This window comes from Vicugna pacos, chromosome 5 (assembly GCF_048564905.1).
Source record: "Vicugna pacos chromosome 5, VicPac4, whole genome shotgun sequence".
Taxonomy (NCBI): Eukaryota; Metazoa; Chordata; class Mammalia; order Artiodactyla; family Camelidae; genus Vicugna; species Vicugna pacos.
In genome coordinates, this window is record NC_132991.1 from 55,335,847 (window position 1) to 55,359,202 (window position 23,356).

The 23,356-nt window shown below is 34.9% G+C and overlaps 1 protein-coding gene across 3 annotated transcripts in view; it reads left to right on the plus strand.

Moving 5' to 3' along the window:
• The window catches only part of FSIP2 (fibrous sheath interacting protein 2), an 87,770-nt gene that overhangs the window by 36,856 nt on the left and 27,558 nt on the right, over positions 1-23,356 (plus strand). For all 3 annotated transcript variants that reach the window (XM_072961269.1, XM_072961270.1, XM_072961271.1), the window contains exons 14-16: positions 9,923-9,980; positions 12,011-12,047; positions 14,262-23,217. In XM_072961269.1, coding sequence (XP_072817370.1) covers positions 9,923-9,980; positions 12,011-12,047; positions 14,262-23,217 — 9,051 coding nt within the window. The remainder of the gene's footprint in view (positions 1-9,922; positions 9,981-12,010; positions 12,048-14,261; positions 23,218-23,356) is intronic.

Genomic DNA, 23,356 nt, shown 5'->3' on the forward strand with positions numbered 1-23,356 from the left:
CTCTTAGAGGAAGTTGCTCCAGGTGTAGCTGTTCATTTGGTATGTCTGTGGAAAGAAGAAAATTCAGGACCTCTCATGAAACCAACTTGATATGAAGTCTGGCTACTGTTTCTTAGTATTGTCTGTTACGAGTTTTAATGTCCTGCCTTTCACAGACCGAAAATTCATCTGGAATTGATTTTTCTTCATAGAGTGTTAAAGACTATTCAGGGTTTTTTTTTAATTTCTTTTGTCATATTTTGTAAGTTATTTTTTTTGAAATTTCATCACAATATTCAGAATTATTTGTATACATTTTTTCTTAATATTACTGAAAGCCTGTTGTATCTAGTGATGTTCCCCTTTCATTCATGATGTTGCTTATTTGTGCCTTCTCTCTTTTCTTTGATCAATCACAGGGGCTTATCAATTTAAAAAAACAACTTTTGAATTTGTTGATTCTCTGTTGTGATTTTATATTTCAATAATTTCTACTTCATCTTTATTCAGTTTTTCTTTTTACTTCCCTTTGGTTTATTTTTTGTTTATTTATTTTGATTTCAGTTCTTTTTGTTTTTCCTAGTTTTATAAGATGGATGCTAAGCTCTCTGATTTTCAGACATTCTTCTTTTCTAATACATTCACTTAAGGAAGTATTTCTAATCATGGATTTAGCTGTATACCAGAAGTCTTGATAGTTAATCTTTTTCTATAAATGAAAATATAAAGTAATATGTGTTGTGGTTTCTGATACGTCATATAGGTTACTTAGAAATACACTTTAAAGTTTCTAAATATATAGTTTTCTCCATTTTTTTATGATGGAATTCTAACTTGATTTCACTATTATCAGGAAAACAATCTGCATTCACTGAGGCTTGCTCAATTTAGGTAGCATATCTGGTCAACTGTTACAAATCTTTGGTGTACCCTTGTAATGAATGTATATTTGGCTGGTTTGGGATGTGAAGGTCTATATATATCAGTTGATTTTAGTTTGTTAATTATGTTACTCATATCATATATATCCTCACTTATGTTTTCTGCTTCTTAAAGCAATGATGGAGAAGTGTATTTTCAAATCTACAATGTAATTTTGGATTTGTGTATTTTTCTATCTAGTTCTTTCAATTTTGCTGCACTTTTATTAGATGCATGCGTATTTATAATAGCTTCATTTCCTGGGTGAACTGAAACCTTTTTGAATATGAAGTGATGAATCTCTAAAAAGGCTAATTTGCTTTGAAATATACTTTATCAGAATATTAATATAGCCACTTGATTAATGTTTATATGGTATACCATTTCTTACACTTTTTCACTGAATCTTATATTTAAGATACTCCTTTTAACGTGTAAATACCTTGGTGTTTTTTTTTTTTTTACTTTCTCTTTAAATGGAGCATTTAATTATTAAATTTCTAAAAATTTTAAGGTATTTCTAAAATGTGTAATTTACATTAAAAATGCATCATAAATTATCACAAAATAAACACACTATCCACTGTCCAAATCAAGAAATACAATATTGACAGCAAGCCGGAAATCCCTCCACCTCTCACCTTTTACTTCCCAATCACTAGTATCTCTGTTTTACAGAAAAATTCTCTCTATTCCTGTCTTCTAGTTACATAGACGGGGTTTTGCTGTTCCTATACATGGTAATATAGAGTTAATACATTTCTGTTTGATTCTGATGTATTTTACTCTTAATAAAGGGAAGTTTAGTCAAGTTGTTGACTATATTACTAGTTGACTCATGTCATTCCTGTATAGTATTTCACTGTATGAATCAACCAGTTTATCCATTTTGCTATTGAGATACACTTGATTATTTCCAATCTTTGGCTATTATGAAAGTATCTTCTTTGAACATTTTTTTCATGTCTTTTGGCACATGTGAACATGCATTTTGATTAAGTATATTCCTGCTAGTGTTACTGTTGATTTATGTGGTATGCTTATGTTCACCATTAGTGATTGCCAAATGGTTTTCTAAAGTGGATTTTTATAAATTTTCACCTCCATCAACAGTATGTGACAACTATTATAGCCCTACATTCTCAATTTTATTTTTGTCTTTTTAAATTAAATCATTCATGCGGGTGTTTTATGCCATATCGTGATTTTAATGATGACTTCCTTAATGACTATTAAAATTGTACATCTTTTAGGTGGTTAAGGGTTGTTTTTTTTTTTTGACCATTTGAATATCCTGAAGTGTCTGCATTATTTTTGTCCACTTTTATTTGTCTATAATTATAGATTTCTAAGAGTTCTTTATATAATCCAGACAAGAATCTTTTGTCTATTTTATGTATGGAAAATATAGTCTTCCATTCTGTGGCATGCCTTTTCAGTTTCTTTAGTCTTGTCTTTTATAAATAGTAGTTCTTGTTTAAAATGCAGCCCAGAATCTCAATCTTTTCATCCCATTTAAGAAGCCTTTGCCTACCTAAGTCAAAAACATATTCTGCATTACTTTCTGGAAGTTTTATTATTTTACCTTTCACATGTACATTTGCAATCCAAATAGAAATGATTTTTGTGAAGTGTTGTGGTAGGTTATGTACATTTAATGTAATTTCCAATTTTGTTTGGTTTAAGTACTTCTGTTTGTCTCAGATATTCTTTTCCCACTTTTTTTCCTGTTTTCTGTGAGTTGTAAGATTTTTGTGGCATTCTGTATTACTTCCTCTGTTGATCTACTGGATAAAGACTTTGTTGTTCTTAGTGGTTTGTCTAGGTTTTAACATATTTATCTATAACTTATCACACTCTACCTCCAAAGAATACTATACTACTTCACATTTAATGTAAGGACCTTACAGCAGTACTGTACTTCTATTAAAACTGTCTAGAACTTTGTTAGTGTCATCACATATTTTATTTCCATATGTTTTAGATTTAAGAATACAGAATCACTTTTTGCTTTAAAACTTTTAAATAAATTTTAAAAGTATATAAAAAATTGTTCTGTATTAATCCATACATTCACTGTTCCTGTCATTCTTCGTGTGTGTGGATCTGAGTCTGTGGTGAACTTCCATTAGCATTCCTTGTCGTGAGGTCAGCTGGTGACATACTAACTTTTGTATGTCTGAAAATATGATTTGCCTTCTTTTTTTAAAGTTTTACATTTCCGGGCATGAATTCTAGGGTGACAGGTTTTGTCTATTTTGATTTTCTTTTAGCATTTTAAGGAGGCCATCACATTTTTTTTTTTAAGCTTGCAATATTTTTTTAAAGGTAAGTCTGTGGTGATTTTTCTATTTCTTCCTTTATATGTAATATGTCTTTTCTCCCCTCTGGCTGCTTATAATTTTTCTCTCTTCTTTGCTGTAACACCTTTATTGTGGTATGATTCCTTTACAGGAAGCTACATATATTTCAGGTGTACAATTTGGATGAATTTTGATAGATGTATACACCCATGCCACCACCACATTCATAGCTAACATTTCCATCATTCCCCAAGAAGTGCAAATTTTAAATTCCAAATTTATCCCTTCCTACCCACTTTATCCCCTGGTAATCATAAGTTTGTTTTCTATGTCTGTGAGTATGTTTCTTTTTTGTAGGTGAAATCATTTGTGTCCTTTTTTTTTAGATTCCACATATAAGGGTATCATATCATATCATATTTTTCTCTTTCTGCTTACTTTGCTTAGCATGATGATATCCAGGTCCATCCATGTTGCTGCAGATGGCATTATTTCATTCCTTCTTTTGGCTAAGTAGTATTCCATTTTACACACACACTCACTCTACATCATCTTTATCCAGTCATCTGTCAATGGAAATTTTGATTGTTTCCATGTCTTGGCTATTGTAAATAGTGCTGCTGTGACTATTGGGTGTCTTTTTGAATTATATTTTCCTCCAGATATATGCCCAGGAGTGGGATTGCTGGATCATATGGTAAGTCTGTTTTTAGGTTTTTTGAGGAATTTCCATACTGCCCTTAATAGTGGCTGCACCAATTTACATTCCTGCCAACAGTGCAGGAGGGTTCCTTTTTCTCTACACACTCTCTAGCATTTATCATTTGTGGACTTTTTAATGGTGGCCATTCTGACTGGTGTGAGGTGATATCTCATTGTAGTTTTGATTTGCATTTCTCAGACAATTAGTGATGTTGAGCATCTTTTCATGTGCTTGTTGGCCATCTGGATATCTTTGGAGAGATGTCTATTTAGGTCTTCTGCCCATTTTTTGATTGAGTTGTTTTGATATGAAGCTGTATGAGCTGTTTGTATATTTTGGAAATTAGTCCCTAGTCAGTCACATTATTTGCAAATATTTTCTCCTATTCTTTAGGTTGTCTTTTTGTTTTGTTTGTGGTATCCTTAGCTGTGCAAAAGTTTTTAAGTTTAATTAGGCCCCATTTGTTTATTTATGCTTTTATTTCCATTACTGTAGGAGCTGGAAAAAATTATATCGGTGATTTATGTCAGTGTTCTGCTTATGTTTTCCTGTAGGAGTTTTATAGTATCGAGTCATACATTTAGGTCTTTAATGCATTTTGAGTTTATTTTTGTATATGGTGTTAGAGAATGTTCTACTTTCATTCTTTTACAGGTAGCTGTCCAGCTTTCCCATCACCACTTGTTGAAGAGACTTTTTTCTTCATTGTATATTCTTGCCTCCTTTGTTGTAGATTAGTTGATCATAAGTGTGTGGGTTTATTTCTGGATTTTCTATCCTGTTCCATTGATCTATGTGTCTGTTTTTGTGTCAGTAACATACTGTTTTGGTTACTCTAGCTTTGTAGTACAGTCTAAAGTCAGGGAGCATGATTCCCCCAGCTCTGTTTTGCTTTTTCAAGACTGTGTTGGCTATTTGGGGTTTTTTTGTTTCCATGCAAATTTTAACATTTTTTGGTCCCAGCTCTCTGAAAAATGTCATTGATAACTTGATAGGGATTTTATTGAATATGTATATTGCCTTGGGTAATATGTTCATTTTAACAATATTGATTGTTCCAATCCAAGAACACAGTATATCTTTCCATCTGTTTATGTCATCTTCAGTTTCTTTCATCAGTGTCTTACGGTTTTCAGAGTACAGGTCCTTTGCCTTCTTGGGTAGGTTTATTCCTAGTTATTTTATTCTTTTTGGTGTGATGGTATATATGAGATTGTTTCCTTAATTTCTTTTTCTGATATTTTGTTGTTAATGTATAGAAATGCAACTGATTTCTATGTATTAATTTTGTATCCTGCAACTTCACCAAATTCCTTGATAAGCTCTAGTAGTTTTCTGGTCACTTCTTTAGGGTTTTCTGAATATAGTATGTCATCTGTGTACAGTGACAGTTCTACTTCTTTTCTTATTTGAATTCCCTTTATTTCTTCTCTGATTGGTATGGCTTGGATTTCCAAAATGAATAAAAGTGGTGAGAGTGGGCATCCTTGTGTTGTTCCTGATCTTAGAGGAAATGCTTTCAGCTTTTCTCTATTAAGTATAATGTTAGCTATGGGTTTGTCATATATGTCCTTTATCATGTTGAGGTATGTTCCCTCCATGCCCACTTTCTGGAGAGTTTTTATCATACATGGGTGTTGAATTTTATCAAAAGCTTTTTTCTGCATCTATTGAGATGATCATATGGTTTTTATTTGTTAATGTGGTGTATCTCACTGACTAATTTGTAGATATTGAGAAATACTTGTATCCCTGAGATAAAGCCCACTTGATCATGGTTTATAATCCTTTCAATGCATTGTTAGAGTCAATTTGCTAGTATTTTGTTGAGGATATTTGCATCTATGTTTATCAATGATACTGTCTATAATTTTCTTTTTTTTGTGATATATTTGTCTGGTTTTAGTGTCAGGGTGATGGTGGCTTCATAGGATGAATTCAGAAGTATTCCTTCCTCTGCAATATTTTAGAATAGTTTCAAAAAGATAGGTGTTAATTCTTCTCTAAGTGTTTGGTAGAATTTGCCTGTGAAGCCATCTGGTCCCGGACTTTTGTTTGTTAGGAGTTTTAAACTACTGATTCAATTTCAGTACTGGTAACTGGCCTATTCATATTTTCCATTTCTTCCTGGTTCAGTCTTGGCAAACTGTACTTTTCTAAGAAATTGTCCATTTCTTCTAGGTTGTCTTTTTTTTTTTTTCTTTTTTGGTGTATAGTTGCTCTTAGTTGCCTCTTACGATGCCTTGTATTTCTCGGGGGGGGGCAGTTGTGGCTTCTTTATCATCTCCAATTTTATTAATTTGGGCCCTCTCCCTTTTTTTCTTGATGAGTCTAACTATAGGTTTATTAATTTTGTTTATCTTTTCAAAGAACCAGCTTTTAGTTTCATTGATTTTTTTCTATTTTTTTAAGTCTCTGTTTCATTTATTTCTGCTCTGATCTTTATGATTTCTTTTCTTCTACTAACTTTGGGTTTTGTTTGTTCTTTCTTTAGCTGCTTCAGGTGTACGGTTAGGTTGTTTATTTGAGATTTTTCTTGTTTCTTGCAGTAGGCTTGTATCGCTATAAACTTGCTTCTTAGAACTGCTTTTGCTGTGTCCCAGAAGTATTGAATCATTGTTTTCATTTTCATTTTTGATTTCCTCTTTGATTTCTTCCATGATCTATTGGCTGTTTAGTAGCATATTGTTTAGCCTCCACATGCTTGCAGTTTTAGCAGGTTTTTTTTTGTTTTTTCTTATAGTTGATTTCTAACCTCATAGCATTGTGGTTGGAAAAGATGCTTGGTACAATTTCAGTTTTCTTAAATTTACTGAGACTTGCTTTGTGGGTCAGCATGTGATCAATTTGGGAAAATGTTCCATGTACACCTGAGAATTTGTACTCTGTTGCTTTCAGATGCATTGCTCTATAGATATCAATTTAAGTCCATCTGGTCTGATATATCATTTAGGGCCTATATTTCCTTACTGATTTTCTGTCTGAATGATCTGTCCATTGATCTAAGTGAGGTGTTAAAGTCCACCACTATTTTTGTGTTGTCAATTTCTCCTTTTATGTCTGTTGACAATTGACTTATATATTAAGGTGCTCCTATGTCAGGTGCATATAGATTTTCAATTGTTATATCTCCTTGGATTGATCCCTTGAGCATTGTGTAGTGTCCTTCTTTGTCTCTTGTAACAGTCTTTAAGATCTGTTTAGTCTGACGTAAGTATTGCTACTCCAGCTTTCTTTTGGTTCCCACTTTCATGGAATATGTTTTCCATCCCTCACTTCCAGCATGCATGTGTCTCTAGCTCTGAAGTGGGTCTCTTATAGATAGTATATATGTGGGTCTTGTTTTTGTGTCTATTCAGCCAGTCTGTGTCTTTTGGTTAGAGCATTTAATCTATTTACATTTAAGAAAATTATCAATATGCATGCCCGTATTGCCATTTTGTTAACTATTAATTGTTCTGTTAATTTGTTTTGTAGGTCCTTTTTTTTTTTTCTTTCTTTTTTCTTTTTGTTCTCTTTTCTTGTGGTTTGATGACTAGAGAAGTTCCTTTAACATTTGTCCTAAAGCTGGTTAGGTGGTGCTGAATTCCTTTAGCTTTTGTTTATCTATAAAGCTTTTAATTTCTCCATCAGATCTGAATGAGAGCCTTGCTGCAGAAAGTATTCTTAGTTGTAAATTTTTCCCTTTCATCACTTAAAATATATTGTGTTACTCCTTTCTGGCCTGTAGTTTCTGCTGGAAATTCAGCTGATAACCTTATGGGAGAGTTCCCTTGTATGTTATTTGTTGCTTTTCTCCTGCTGATTTTAATATTTTCTCCTTATCCTTAATATTTGTCAGTTTGATTACTGTGTGCCTCAATGTGTTCCTCTTTGGGTTGATCCTGTGTGGAACTCTGCGCTTTCTGGACTTGGCTGTTTCCCTTCCCAAATTAGGGAAGTTTTTGGCTATTCTTTGTATATTTTCTCAGGTCCTATCTCTCTTCTCTTTCTGGGATCCATATAATGTAACTATTAGTGCCTTTCATGTTGTCCCAGAATTCTCTTAAACTATCCTCATTTCATTTTCTTTTTAAATTTTTTCTGTTCTGCAGTAGTGATTTCCACTAATCTGTCTTCTAGCTCACTGATCTGTTCTGCCTCGTTTAGTCTATTTGTGGTTTCTTCTAGTCTGTTACTCATTTCAGTCATTGTATTCTTCAACTCTGGGTATTTATTTTCTCTTTGCTAAAAACTTCCATCTGTGTATCTATACTCCTCTTGAGTTCTCTGAACATCTTCAACTTCCTTATTGAAGGAAGAATCACTCTAAACTTTCTTAGATAGTTTTCCTATCTCCTCATCATTTATTTCTTCTTCAGGGATTTTATCTTGTGCCTTGGCCTGGAAGATACCCCTCTGCCAACTCACATTTTCTAACTTTCTATTTGTATTTTTAGCTAGGTTAGTTACGTTTCTCAACCTTGAAAAAGTGGCCCTCTGTAGGAGATGTTTTATGCATCCCAGCAGTACACTTCTCTCTTGTCACCCAAGAGCCAGGGTCCAGGCAGTCCCAGAATAATTCCCTCCACAAGCTTTGGGATTGTTTTATTTCTGTTTCCTGCCTTTTGTGGATAAGGCTGGACTAGAGGCTTGTGCAGGTTTCCTGGCAGGTGGAGTCAGTGCCTGCCCACTGCTGGGTGGAGCTTGGTCCTGGCCTTCTGGTGGGTAGGGCCCTCCCCTTCCTCCCCAGGAGACCTTCCAAAACCAGCAGGCCATAGGGCAGGAATTAGCTTCAGTGTTTGCTTACCACTCCATATTTGTATTCCCCCAATATTTTACTGTCAAGGATTTCTCTTATATCCTTGAAAGCTTAGCTGTTTTTAAGAGGATGGTTTTAATGTTTTACACAGAATTATAGGAAGGTATTTTTAGAATATTTACTTTGGTTTTTATTAGCTGCAGAAGAGTTTCTGATTTTGATTTTAAAATTGTGTTTCAGAATTTCTGAGGTCTCTGAACTCTTAATTTCAGGTACTACCTCTCCAAATCTGAACACATACAAAAACATCTACACAAACTCAAAAAGGTTCATAAGATTTAAATAAGACTTTTTATACACATCATGGGTACCTACTGGTTACTCATTTATTGGGAGAAACAAGAGTTGACATTTACACTTGACTTTGAACTGGCTCTAAGTACTAACACTACTTTCTGTAACCAGGGGATTCTTTTTGTCTAAAACTTTTATTCATTTGTGTATTTGTATAGTTAACATACACCAAATCCAGTGTGCCTGTAGAGATGGGCAGAAAAACTTCCTATGTCATCTATATGTAGAATCTTTTATAAAATCCAGTAACTGAATCTTGCTAATTAATTACAAACAAAGTAAGTTAGATGATATTTGTGTGGGAGGAGATTAATGGCCAACAAACCAATGAATAAATGTTGAGGAGACATCAATTAATGCTTTAAAAAATAAATGCTAAGGATACCGTGGTAAATTTATGTCCTAATCAGGGAGACAGAGTAAACGTTTAATTACAATATAGCATAATTAGTTTTACAATAGTAACATGTAGAATGTTTTAGGAGCACTAGAGAAGAATTTTTTTACTTAGGGAGGTTTCAAGGAAGGCTTTCTAGAGGACTTAACACAAGTTAAATGAGACCTAAAAGAAAGATAAGAAGTTGAAAGAAGGCATAGGGTACTCCAGAAAAGGAAATGGCCTGGGAAAACAAGGACCTGGGGGCATTAAAACATGATACATTTTTAAGAAGTAAGTTCTTCTCTGCTTCTGACCAGAGAATGGAAAACTAGCCAGAAAAGGCACCGGAGAGGTGGGTAAGATCATCATATTGTAGGTATATTTTATGACTTGCTAAGTAATTTGGACTTCATTGTGCAGTCTCTGGAGACTTTTCAACAAAACTGTGACAACAGAGAATAAAGACCTACTAGGGGATATTAATTACTATTTTAAAAGTTGTTGGGGAAGGACACAAACTAATTTCTTTTTCTGGTAAATAGGACCTCAGGCTCCTGCCACAGCCCAGGGTATTTTCCCTTCTCGTGTTTTCTCAAATATGTAAGTATTAAAGAAAATTAATGTATAATTATAAATTAATATTTTAATAAATACATGAGTGTTATTCAAAAGTAAATAATTACACAGAATCATCCATTCTTGTAGTTCTACTTAGATTTAATGAAACTTCTGTCTTTTGCACATTCTCAGCACTAAGCTTAAGTTGCGGAGCAAAGTTAATGTTCTTTCTCATCTCTGTTTCCTTATCCCCACTGTGGTTCTACATTTTCCCTGTGTTTAGAGCTTCATGCCATTTTCGGGTCTATCCTACCATGACCTCTTCTCTTCAGGTAGCTTTCCAGGATCTGGACTTGTCCTTTTGTGTTTCTCCCCTTTGAAATCTTCACCATTCCTTACACCTGTTGAGATTATTGGCTTCCTAAGGATGGTAATCAGTTTTAATTTTTAAATTTTTAATTAGTCATTCCTATCCTAAAATAATAATCTCTAATGATGGAACATGGCAGTCTTTATAGAAGAAATTTGGGAGCCTGAGAGATTTTTTTACTTCTCAAACTTTGGTGATGACCTATTTCTGTTGGTGTCTACATGGCTTTCTCAACTTTAGCGCAATTTAGACCCAATACTATCGCCTTAAAAAAATGAAAAATCAGTAACCCAAATAAGGTTGAGGATAGACTTTACAAACCCCAAATTCCTATGAAAATGGTTGGGTAAAGTGGTATATGGTAGTAAGTGGTGCTGACATATTCAGACCAAGGCTTCTTGGAGGAAGGATCTTGACTTTAGGACTGAAAACATAAGTTTGACTGACTGACTGAGAGTTCATGGAATACATAGCACTGTAATAGATGCAGAAAGAAGGTGAAACTGGACTAGTCTAGTTTAAAGCAATAGAACAAGGTGGAAGAATGGCAATCATTTTTATAAAATGATGACTTTAATTTTACTTATTGAATTAATGTTTATTTATTGAAAATGTAAATATCTGCATCTTTATAAAGTCTTTTTTTTAATTGAAGCACAGTTAATTTACAATGTTGTTAGTTTCTAGTGTCCAGCGTAATAATACAGTTATACATATTTTTTCATGCTCTTTTTCATTATAGGTCATTACAAGTTACTGAATATATTTCCCTGTGCTATATAGTAGGACCTTCTTTATCCATTCTGTATATAGTAGTTTGTATCTTGGTAATCTCAAACTCCCAATTTATCCCTCCTCACCCCTCCCCCTTTGTAACCATAAGTTTGTTTTTTATGTCTGTGAGTCTTTCTATTTTGTAAATAAGTTCATTCATGTCATTTTTTAGATTCTACATAGAAGTGATACATGATATTTGTCTTTGTCTGACTTACTTCACTTACTATGATAATCTCTAGGTCCATCCTTACTGTTGCAAATGGCATTATTCCATTCTTTTTTATGGCCGAGTAATATTCTGCTGTATGTATATAGACCACTACTTCTTTATCCAGTCATCCATCAATGGACATTTAAGTTCCAATAATAAAATCTTAGTTGCTGCTTCATTTTTCTCCACGCAAGATGATAGAAGTACAAAGTCACTTAAATCTTTCACAGCAAATACTTCAGTTACTTTCATTAAAAATCTTAGCTTAAAAAGTTGAGTGACTCTATGCATTACATAGAGCTTCTTCACCATTTCCTCCTAAACTGAAAGGGAAAAATACCTTTAGTTGCACCCAGGTAGCCTAACATCACATGAGAATACAAACACGGCTAATAGTACTGTCTAGTCTGACTCTGCCCATCATACAAGTCACATTATTCTCATTCTGATTTAACTCCAGCTTTCATAAGGCTTTACTGTGGAATCATCACATCTGTTCCACCAAATCTGATTAATAAAGCATGTGGGCCAGTATCAAAGGGGGAAGAGAAATAGGTGGTGGGAGGTGGACAAAAAAGTTTATTCTTTTGAATTTCTGTAGAAAAACTCTCATATAAAGAGAAGAAACTGATGCAGTGATTAGAAGTTTTGGAAAAAGTTACACAAATTTTTGACTCTAAGTAACTAAATCATTAATGTTTCTTGACCTTACAGACAACAGAACGTCCTACAAACTTGCTCGCAAGAAAAAGTATGTATCATAAAATGCATTGATAAAGCAGCATATTAATGTGTCATAACAGTAAAAGTCTATGATTAATCATCTATTGATGTTACTCTCTCTTTTCCCTTCTTCTTTAAAGTTTACTTTCAGGTAATTCTTAACTTTGCAGTTGTCTGGAGTACTCATCAGAAGATTAAAGTTTGGCCTTTCGGGAAGAGGTCTCAAGGGGATGCCAGGGGGCGGGAGTTCTTTAAGGGACCCAGCCATTATAAGAATAGCATCAATGAACCACGAACCCATTCTGTCGTGGGAAGCCATTTACACAACATCACTTTGCAGACTTGACTGTTGAGTTAAGGTGCCTGGGTTTGTTTTTAGCCATTTTCATGGGAAGAGCCCTACTTACCTAAGAAGGTCATATAAAAAGGTACCTGGTTACCTATGAGCTGAGACTTGGAACAGTTAGATAAGAGGGTTTATTTTTTGTAAGGCCCCACTCTGGATCTAGTCAGACCAGTCAGGAAAGAGAAAGGGGTTAAGAACATATTTTTTCATGTGGACTCAATTTATAGAACCTGTAGCAACATGAAAGTTCAGTTCATAGAACAAGTAGTAAATATGAAAGATTTGATTCAAGGGAATATTTCTCAGTTTAATATTATAATGGAAAATAACTGAAAACTAGGTTCTATTTATCATACTTTACTACATAGGAAACTAGGAATATCTTTCTACCATAAGTCAAGGTTGGAATCTTTTTCTCATACCTAGCATAAGTAATAATGTAAGTCTGTTTATTGTCTCTGATAGTAAGAAATATATCGAATGTCTTAATTTATGTGTTGTAGATTATAATAATTTCTTTGTTTTTATTCTTAAAATACTTGATTTTGGATGTAATTATGTAAGTGTTACAGAAAGATGATGTCATCCAAAATACGTTTTCAAACCACTAGCCATTGTACAATAAAAAACGTCAGGAAATTCAGTGGTTAGAGCAGAATAAAATGGCTTTCCCTGGGGTGCCACAATACTGAAACGTGTCAGGAAAGAGTATACTACATAGATGTTAACTTCTCTTTGAATGTTGGCTTGAAATGGGAATAAGATTCTGCTAACTTGAGACAATATTTTGGGTGTGAACAGTCCCATTACAAGAATCCTATTGCTTATTCTCTTCCCTGCATGGCAGCCTTCCAGGCTTTGCTGCCAGTTACTTGTATTTGCTGCTTTTTATGTCTTAAGAGTAATAACTGTTTAAAAATGGACTATTAGTTTATTATAGGCAAGAGGATTTTTGAAGCCCAAAATATATTTTCAGTACATAAGTAGAGGTATATAGAAACAGATGCATTCTGTTTCTACTCATGGTCCATTTAAACATCCAGGATAGCACCACTGACCATCAAGGAAGTGGTCATTCAAATCTAGTCCCTGGATTTTTATTTTTGGCTCAAAGTGAGGAATTCTCCAACACTTACCTTTGCCCAGCACTCCTGACATTTTGAGACCCCGTTCTGGCTTCCTCTGACTTTTCTGTCTAAACTCATTTATTCCTTCATTGCATCATTTTTTCTCAGGCTTCCAATCTCAGGCAGTTTGCATTGACACTTTTTTGCTGGATGCAGAGCCATTCAATCTCCATAAAGGATAAACTTTTTTGTTGCCTATCAAATAATTTTTAACAATTACGTGTAGTTACTTCCATATATACGCACAGACTCACCCTCTGCAGCAGGGAAGGAGGATGAGAGATGGCTTATTTTCCATCCATACGTCTTAGCTACTAGACAAATGCTTCTAAAGGCTCCCAAATGTTTTGACCACATCTGTTTTGAGAAATTCTTTGCTGGGTTGTAGATACTGTGTTTCCTCTTGCCAAACTACATGTATTTAATGTGCACTGACAGCAACTTGGTGATTTTTTTTTTCTTTTTTTTACCAAAAAGTCATTTATCCCAGCAATAAATGTACAAAAAAACACAAAACAAAAATCTTCTCAGGGAATGAGATTTAAATGGAAACTTATACATAAAATATTTTACTATAGTACAGAATAAACCAACTTGAAATTAATTTGAAATTCTAAGTAGGTTTTTTCTTTTACTACGTTCTCTTTATAACCATGATGGTATCAAGCTATGCACTGTTTGACATAAAAAAAAAAAAGTTACCCTTTGTCCCAGAACAGATAAAAGTTGTTACATGATTTTTTTCCATTACTCCTTGCCTCTTTTCCAGGTAACGTCTGAAGAACTGAACAGCATAATTCAGAATATAATGACCTGGGTTGTGGCTACAGTGACCAGTATATTGTACCCAGCCATCACCAAGTATGAAGAAAGGTTGCAAAGTAAAGCATACCCAGTGTCAGATGACTCCATCCTCTCTTCAGACAGTTCGAGTTTCTGCAGCACATGCAGTGAAGAGTTCACATATGGAAGCTACACGTCTGCAGCAACTAAAACACTCCAGAGAGAGCCCTGCACATGTGCCGTTGACATATCAGTAAGGCGACCAGCCACACCTTTAAAACCACCATCTGCCAATGTGGAAAGAACAGTTGTGGGAAAAACATATCACGTGAAAGGACAACCTGTAACATCTGAACTCAAATATAATAAAACCAGCACAATATCTACTTACCCTAAGCTCAGAAGTTGTAAATCTGATAGTCACCTAGCATCATTTGAAACAGGCACAAAAAAACTGAAGGATGCTACCACTGAAACAAATGGCTTAGAGAGTCCATTGCTTTCTGATCAAAAAGCAAAAACCGTGAATGAAATGAAGAATTTGGAAAATGTTTTTGTTAACTTTAAGTGTCACTTAAAGGGGGAAACTGAATTGATTTTGGAAAGCATTTTTCAAGAAATAATATCTGATTTAACACAGGCCATTCCTTCTATTTCTTCCGTTACTGCCGAAGTTTTTGTTGACCAAAGTAAGCCTGAAAAAGGAGACTTGGTCTCCAATGTTGATATCTGCTCAGTAGCTTCAGAAATCGTGGAAAATATGCTTGAGAAGCTACAGTCTGCAGTCGAGAAAAAACGTGTCCAGATGTTTTCACAAGAAGATTTGTCAGTCAACATTAAACCAGGCTTAACACCCAGTGGAGAATCTCTCATTCCATCAAATGGAAAAGTTTTAACAGCCTCACTGCCTTACACTGTGGAACCCATGTGTGATATTGCAGAGGATATGGTGCATGCCATTTTAGAAAAACTGATGACTCTTGCATCTTACAAACAAAATGAACTTCCTCATCTTGAAGATGCAACTAAACTTTCCCATCAGCAAAATATGACAGACCCAAGATGTATGTTCCTTAAAAAAATCAACAAAGAGAAATGTAATCCTGAACCTGATGCAACTAATTTAACTGTTAAAGAAGAAATACAAAATTTAATTTCAGATATTTTTTCCCAGTCCTCTTTAGCTGGCTACATAGAGGAAGCAGTCAGCACCATACTAGGATATGTACAAACTGAACTTAATAATGAGAGACTTATTGCATCTGACGAAACAGTAATACTCCTTCAGCTACTCGACGATATCTTCACTCAGCTACACCAGAAACAAGTAAAAGTAGATGATCAAAAATGTAGACACTCTAGACTGAGAAATCCTTCTGAAACTGAAGAAAAGTACAGACTCACTGGCACTAGATTATCGACTGGCTCTAGGTCTGGAAGGCCACTCCCACCTATTAATGTTCCCGGCATGGTCCTTTATTCTGAAGATGATAATGAAGAAATAGATAAAATAGTGGAAAATGTGCTTGCTTCTTCTTTCAAAGATGAACAAGCAAAATCACAAGAACACATTCCTGCGCATTGGTTTACCAAAGGTGACACTTGTCTTGAATACAAAAGAAATAGCAAACTGCCTACAAAGCCCACTTCTCCGAGAAGCAAGGTTGCATTCTGTGATCGGAGGTTAAAGGCTGAGCTACCATCTTTTAAGAATAAAGAAATGTTAAAAGAAAAGCCCTGTTTGAATAAAGAAATTTTGTTCAGCCAAGATCAAAAGTATCAAATACAAAAGGCTTCAGAAAACATAGTTAAAAGTATTTTAACAGAAATGCTCAAGGACATACCTTCTGTTCATCCTGGTCACTTAGACAGTAAAACTGACAATGAAGCTTCAGTTCCTGTTTCAGAAAAAACTCAAGGACTATCGCATCAAGAATGGATGGCCCAGATGTTTTCTGTGTCAGAAATTAGTACAGTGGCTCAAGAAATAACAGATGCTGTGTTAAATATACTTCATAAGGCAAGCTGCTTTCCCAGTACCACCAAAAGTTCCATTTCATCATCAGTTCATCAAAATATTCTCGACAGTTCTGACACTCTCCATCTGGTCAAAGCAGCACCAAATAAAAAGCCCCTAAAAATATGGTTTGGCAGTGAAAAGAAAATGAAATATTTATCTTCACTTGATGTAGATCCTACAAAGCCTTCCCTGTTACAATCTGAAGAAACTCAACCTAAACCTGTAGGTGACCTTATTGGTAAGATCATTGATACAGTTTTTAAAAGGCTGAAGTTACTAGTTTGTCCAAAATTGCAAGTGGGCTATAAACCTTCATCTACAGGTCGGTCTTCATTACAATCTGAACTTAGTACTTACACAACAAAAGTAGTAAACATTGTTTTGCATGCTATCCAGAATGAACTGAAATGCAATAAGAAAAACCTAGATCTTAGGGAAACAGACCACACCAAATCCCTTACAGAAAAAGGATTTTTTGCTGACACTGATGAATTAGAATCTGTTGCCTCAAATCTAAATGATGACATTATGGCATATCCATTATTAACTTGTATTTGTGAAATGTTATCAAGTGGACGTTCAGATCAAAGTGATATTTCACTCCCTTCAGATAATCCAGAGCCTACAACTTCATATGGATCTGACAATGTTGATAAACAGAACATTTTGCCAAGTAGGCAGGATAAAAAATCTTTTTACAAATATTTATCTACTCCATGTGCTCTCCATAGTGTCTTTAATGGAGAAGATCCCAAAGAGAATTCCAGACTGCAGGTGTTAGACAGCATTGGGGAAACACTGTATGAAATGTTATGCAAGCTAATAGGAGCCCCCTCTCACTGTCAGCCATCTGGTAGTCAGCTAAACGAAGAGAAGATCATGGAGCATCAGCAAACAGCCACTGAACTGCAGTCTAATATTCAGCTCATTTCTGCAACAATTTTGGAATATATCCTTACAAAATTATGTAATGTTGACATGGATACTAGTGTTGTAAGTTCTGGAGTTAAAGCTGTCTCAGAGTCTCTTGATATTGACAGCCTATCATTTGCTTCAATTATTGAGGAAATGACCAAATGCACTGACATAATCTCCAGCATAATTTCCAGGATGGTTCAGAAGGATAATAAAGAGATGACCAAAAGCAAGGAAAAAACTATAGTGTCTGTGTCTTCCAGAACAGGGCGTACAAAAGAAATACATTCAAATAAACTGAAAGCTGTGGCTTCAGATATTCTTAATACGGTTTTTGCTAAACTGGAAGGGTTTGCCAGTGGAAATTTAGAAACTATGGTTTCCATTAATGATGGAAATGAAAAAAGCAGTAAGATGGACTTGGCATGTGAAAGTCCCCGTGTTTTCGCAGACACACTTCAGTCTGCTTTATACATGCAGGCAAAGAAGGTATCAAGTACTATTTTGAAAGCTATTCAAACAGAATTAAATATGAACTCTTTAGATTTGAAGACAAGGGTAAAAACCACACCACCTGAGAAACAAACACTTAAAAATATAATCAATTTAATTTTAGATGGACTATCCTCAGATATGTTTAATGAAACTGAATCTGAAGAGAGAGGCCCTGAAACTTACCGGTACAGGCCAACCTATGGAAATTTTCTTCCTGGCGGAGCTGAATCAGATTCATTTCTAGAAGATACTGCAAATACAGAGAAAGAATTCACTGGAGAGAGAACATCACTAAGAGAAGAAACTAAATCAGATTCTCTTCAACAATGGGTTCTAGAAAGGACTTTAAACAAAATTGAAGTGAAACTCAAAGAACCACAGAAATCTCCAGTCATTCCCATCATAAGAAACATTTTGAATGAAATTTTTCAAAGTGCTTTGGTCAGTCAGTTAAATGTGCTCTCTCTCTCCTATTCAGGTGGCATCCCTCAGACTGTCGATGGGCCAGTTGCTCAAACATCTGTTCAATGTATAGATAAAATGATGGGTCCTTTCGTGTCTGAAGCAGACGTAACTGTAGTGACAGATGATGTTGTTAGAACTGTGTTTCATAAACTTTATTCAGTGACTATGACAGAGAGAAATGCAAGTGAAAGTAGGTATAAAACCATCACCTTTTCAGCAGATGTTTCTTTTCATGACCACAGCTTCGGAGGAGGAAAGCCTTCCATTACAGTGCCGGACAAGAATCCATCCACTCTTCAGTCCAAATTCAGTGCTGACAAACAGGCTAAAGTAAACATAGTTGAAGATATTGTACAGGCAATATTAACAAATTTAGAAGCTTTTGCTACTTCTAAAGTAAACTCTCTCTTTTTTCCCCAAATAAACTTCACAGTTCCAGTGGCTTTCCCTATTCAGCAGGATAAGAGTACAGTAAGCAAAGCATTTTCAGCCAAAGATTTGTATTCTGATGATCAATTTTCCTGTTGCTCAGTGTATCATATTATGTCAGAAAAGACCAACTCATCATGTCAACTCTCTCTGAATAAACTGAATACATATGCAACAGAAGTGGCCAGAAAAGTTTTACAAGGAATCAAACATGAATTAGATAAAGAGAGGGAAAATCCTTTCTTAACTAGTAACATTGTGGTTTCTGAAAGTATTGCAAGTCAGATTGTTAACACAGTGTTAGATATTATATCATCTAAAGGAAAATGTGACGACAACAATTCTGGCAAAGAGACTGATTCAGATCAGCAAGAAGGTATTGAAAAGCTGTTTAGTAAGACTGCATATCGACAGGCACTTCAGTTTCAAATACAGGATACCATTGAAAGTATCTTATGTGATATTTATGAAAAGACACTGTATCAAAATAATCTCTCATTTGCCACGCCTACTTTGAAATGTAGCATAGTTGGTAAACATTCCAGAGCAAATTCTGAAATGTCCATTGAGGGTGAAAATCAGCTTCTTCCAAAACATTCAGTTCCTAAATCAGATGTTACTTTGATATCCAATGACATGGTGGATATTGTTCTTCATAATCTCAGTTCTCCAGTCATACTTGGCATAAATGCAAAAGATTCTACTTCTGCAAGATTGCCCTTAACCTTTTGTGATATGTTTCCAAAAGCAGTGTGTCAACAGCCTCTTTTTATGGGTTCAAAAAGTGAAAGAAAAACAGAGTATTTTCCATCTTCAAAAAATCTGAAATCAGCTTATGCTAATGATAGTCAGATAACTGTAGGAGAGAGAGGAGAAACCAAGAAATCTGTTCCTGACTCATGTGAGGAAAATGCTGACTTTATTACTAAAACTATTTTCAATCGGTTAGAATCATTTGCCACAGAAAGAATAGATTCGTTAATTAATCTCACTTTCCAGACTAAAGAAAAGTCACTTATGAGCCCGGAACTGGAAAACTGTAAACAAGATGACAGCATCTTTCATGAATCAAGCCAGGGGGAATCAAATGTGAATATTCTGAAAATATCAACTGAAACTATTCTCGGCCAAGAGCTCACAGGTTCCACTTTTGCCAGTTACAGAGAAAAACTTGGATCCATAATTCACCTATCACAATCTAGTCTTAAGGAATATGCTGATTTCATTGCCAGTGCCATTTTGAAGCTTATTAAAAATGACTTAGACCTTGAAATCCAAAAGATGCATCCACATCCAAACAACATTTCATTCCAAGAAAACATCACTGTGAGTGAAAATGTCAGCAGTATCTTAAAGATTTTATATGATAAAAGATCTTTAAAGGAAATTAGTTTTTACTCAAAAGACAATCCTAACTTACTTTCACAACTAACTGTATCAAATGAAGTATCTCTGGGACAAAGAGATAAGGAAAAAACAGACAAACTACATCTGTTTTCAGAGTATCTATTAGAGCAAAACCAAATGGCTTTGGAAACAGAAAGCCAGGTAATTGTTTTGGAAGAAATATTTATGAGAAATGAAGAATCAAAACAAAAAGAAAGAACCGCATTATTCAGTGCAGTGGAAGAAGTTTTAAATAAAGTGCATCAAAGAATAATGAAAATCATAGGCTATTTGCCTTCATTTAAAGCAATCCCTCACTTTATATCTAATTCTAAAATTAAAACATCAGCTATAACACAAAAAAATTTCTCTCAGTCACATATTAATAGGGTAGCGAATGACATAATTGAAAGTGTTTTGGAGAAAATGTACTCTGTAGTTGTGACAACATTACAGGAATGTAATAAAGTAGAAGCAGATGACAAAAATATCTTACCCAAGAAACCATCATGCATCAGAGAAACTAAACAAGCAGGAATAGGAAGTAATCTCACTAGATATGTGCTACCACAGGTTTATCCCTATGCAGGCAATCAAAATGTTTCTGTATCTTTTTTACAATATTCACCATTGCAAATGGGTAAGGATTTAGTCCAAGTGGTTCTCAGAAAGATCACAAATTTTGCCTCACTTTATCTAGAAGAGACGCTGTCCCGTGAAGGTGGTTCTGACGAGTCACAGCCTATAAGACTACACAGTTCTAAAGTGAGCCCTAAGGGGAGTCCTAAGCCGAGTTTTAAAACGAATTTAAAAGCAAGATCGAAAGTTACTCCTTTGCCTAAATTTAGAACAAAACGACACGTAGAAACTAGTCATGCTAAGACCAAAAGCAAGACCAAATTAGGTCCTGGAGAGAAGACTCCAAAAGAGAGCTCGTCCAAGACTGCCATTGGGCTGCCACAAATCCTGTCAATGGGAGATGCCAAAAACTTACTGGAAACAAAATTACCTGCTTCAGAACTAAAAATGTATGCCAAGGATATAATAAGTAATATCCTGAAAACAACTGCAAAAGAATTTGAAAAGGTGAAGCAAGCTAGAGAAACGGTAAACGCTAAAGCTTTACCAACTGATCAAATCATGGCAGCAAATAAAATAGTTAATACAGTTTTGCAAGGATTAAATGCTACAAATAACCACAGTTTGGCTAATCCGATCAAATTCTCACATCTGGATGATCCCAAACTTTCACAGGGGACTATAGATGCAGGGTCTCTTGCCAAACCACAAGCATGTTTTTACTTGGAAAATGTTTCTTCACAGTTAGAACAGATTTTTCCTAAAGAAGGTATATTTAAGAAAATGTTTGACAAATGGCAAGCAGAATCAAATGGCATGGAAAATGAAAAATGTAAGCTATTGATGATAGCTGAAAATGTTTTCACTGAAGTTTCAATAAAGGCAAAAGAATTAGAATATTCTCTTTCACTTTTAGATTTGCCACATCTTGAGGATTGTGAAAGCAGGCTTCATAGTTATTTTAAAGGAGCTTCTTCTAGAGCTGAAGACACCAAAGCACAAATTAATATGTTTGGAAGGGAAATTGTTGAAATGCTGTTTGAAAAATTACAGCTGTGCTTTCTGTCCCAGATGCCCACCACACACAGTAAAGAAACTCTAGAATGTAGGAAAGAACACATTACTACTAAAAGTAAACATGGCTTTCCAACCAAGGACATCCTCAGCAGTGTACCATTATATAACACTAAGATAAAAGACCAAATTTCTTTTGACTCTAGCAACCAAATTGTTCGAGAAATTGTAGAAAGGGTTTTAAATGTGTTAGAGTCATTTGTAGACTTACAGTTTAAACATATCTCTAAATACGAGTTTTCTGAAATAGTGAAAATGCCTATAGAAAACCTTTTTCCTATCCAACAGAGACTATTAAGCAAAAATATCTTGCCAAAATTACAACCACTAAAAAAATTTTCTGATGAATCCAAGTCAAGTACTGTTACTTCCAAGGAAAATGTACAGAATACCCTTCTACAGATTCATTCATTCCATTCAGAATTACTTACATATGCTGTTAACATTGTCAGTGACATGCTTGATATAATTAAAAACAAGTTAGACAAAGAAATAAGCCAAGCAGAGCCATCTTCAACTAGCATATTGAAAGAGAACATGGCAGCAAGTGAGATCATTGGAACACTGATGGACCAGTGTACTCATTTCAGTGAGTCTCTGATCAAAAACCTTCCAAAGGAAAGTTTGTTCCAAGGAGTAGAAAATACCTACATTGTTAATCAGGTTGAATTAGCCACTAATGTGAAAACACCCATGTCAAAGTCAAAGGAAGCAAGTTTTACAAATAATTCTCCACAGATCACTGTACCTGGTTTGGACTTCTATTCAGAGGAAGAGATGAAAAAAAAGTATAAGTCTTCATCAAATTTACCTTCATATGCCAGAGCCCCTGTGGAAGACACAATTAAAAGCTCAGAGCCAATGGAAAGGTCTGCTGCAGAAAATACACCATCATGCTCTAGAAACAAAGTACAAGACTATAACCCAAGGGAATCTGACTTTGGCTATTTTGACCAAGCTATGAAAGGAAACAGCTCCCTCCCTGAAGGCACTGTCTTGCAAAAACTGTTAAAGAAAGAAAATGAATCCACAGAAGCAGCATTAAAGCAAGTCATGTCATTCATAGAAATGAGAAAAGGTGCAAATCCAAGAGTATTTCATTATGAGATCCCCAAACCAGTTGTTGAGCCAAACCAAATTCAGACAACTGTTTCTCCACTCAAAATATGTTTAGCTGCAGAAAATATTGTCAATACTGTTCTGTCAAGCTATGGCTTTCCAGGTCAACCACACTTTAATGAAAGCATGGAAACAATGAAACCATTTTTCATATCAAGGCAAAACCCTTTGTCTGTAACATCTGGAGGACAAAAGAGTGAGGAGAAAAGTTTGCTTAGAATGTGGGATAAAAGAATCAGCTATATACCTGAAGAAGAATACAAACAAACTGAAGCCAGTAGAGGATATATTTCTTTATTGCAAAAGTGGGAAAGTAAGAATTATCCTACGTTAAAGACTCTGAAGGAAGTTGAAGTCATTGCTTTTGCTGATCATGAACTGGGTCCAAATGAAATTCACCTGGTAGCAAGACACGTCACCACATCTGTGGTCATGTATTTCAAGAACTTTGAAACTAGAGGTAAGCAAGAGATAACCTACTTTAGAAGTGGGCATAATTTAGAAAAAATAGATACATTTAAATGATCTCCTGTATAAGAACCTGCATTTACCATTTTTCTGAGAACAGTCTTGGAGGTAGGGTATTACTTCTTAATATA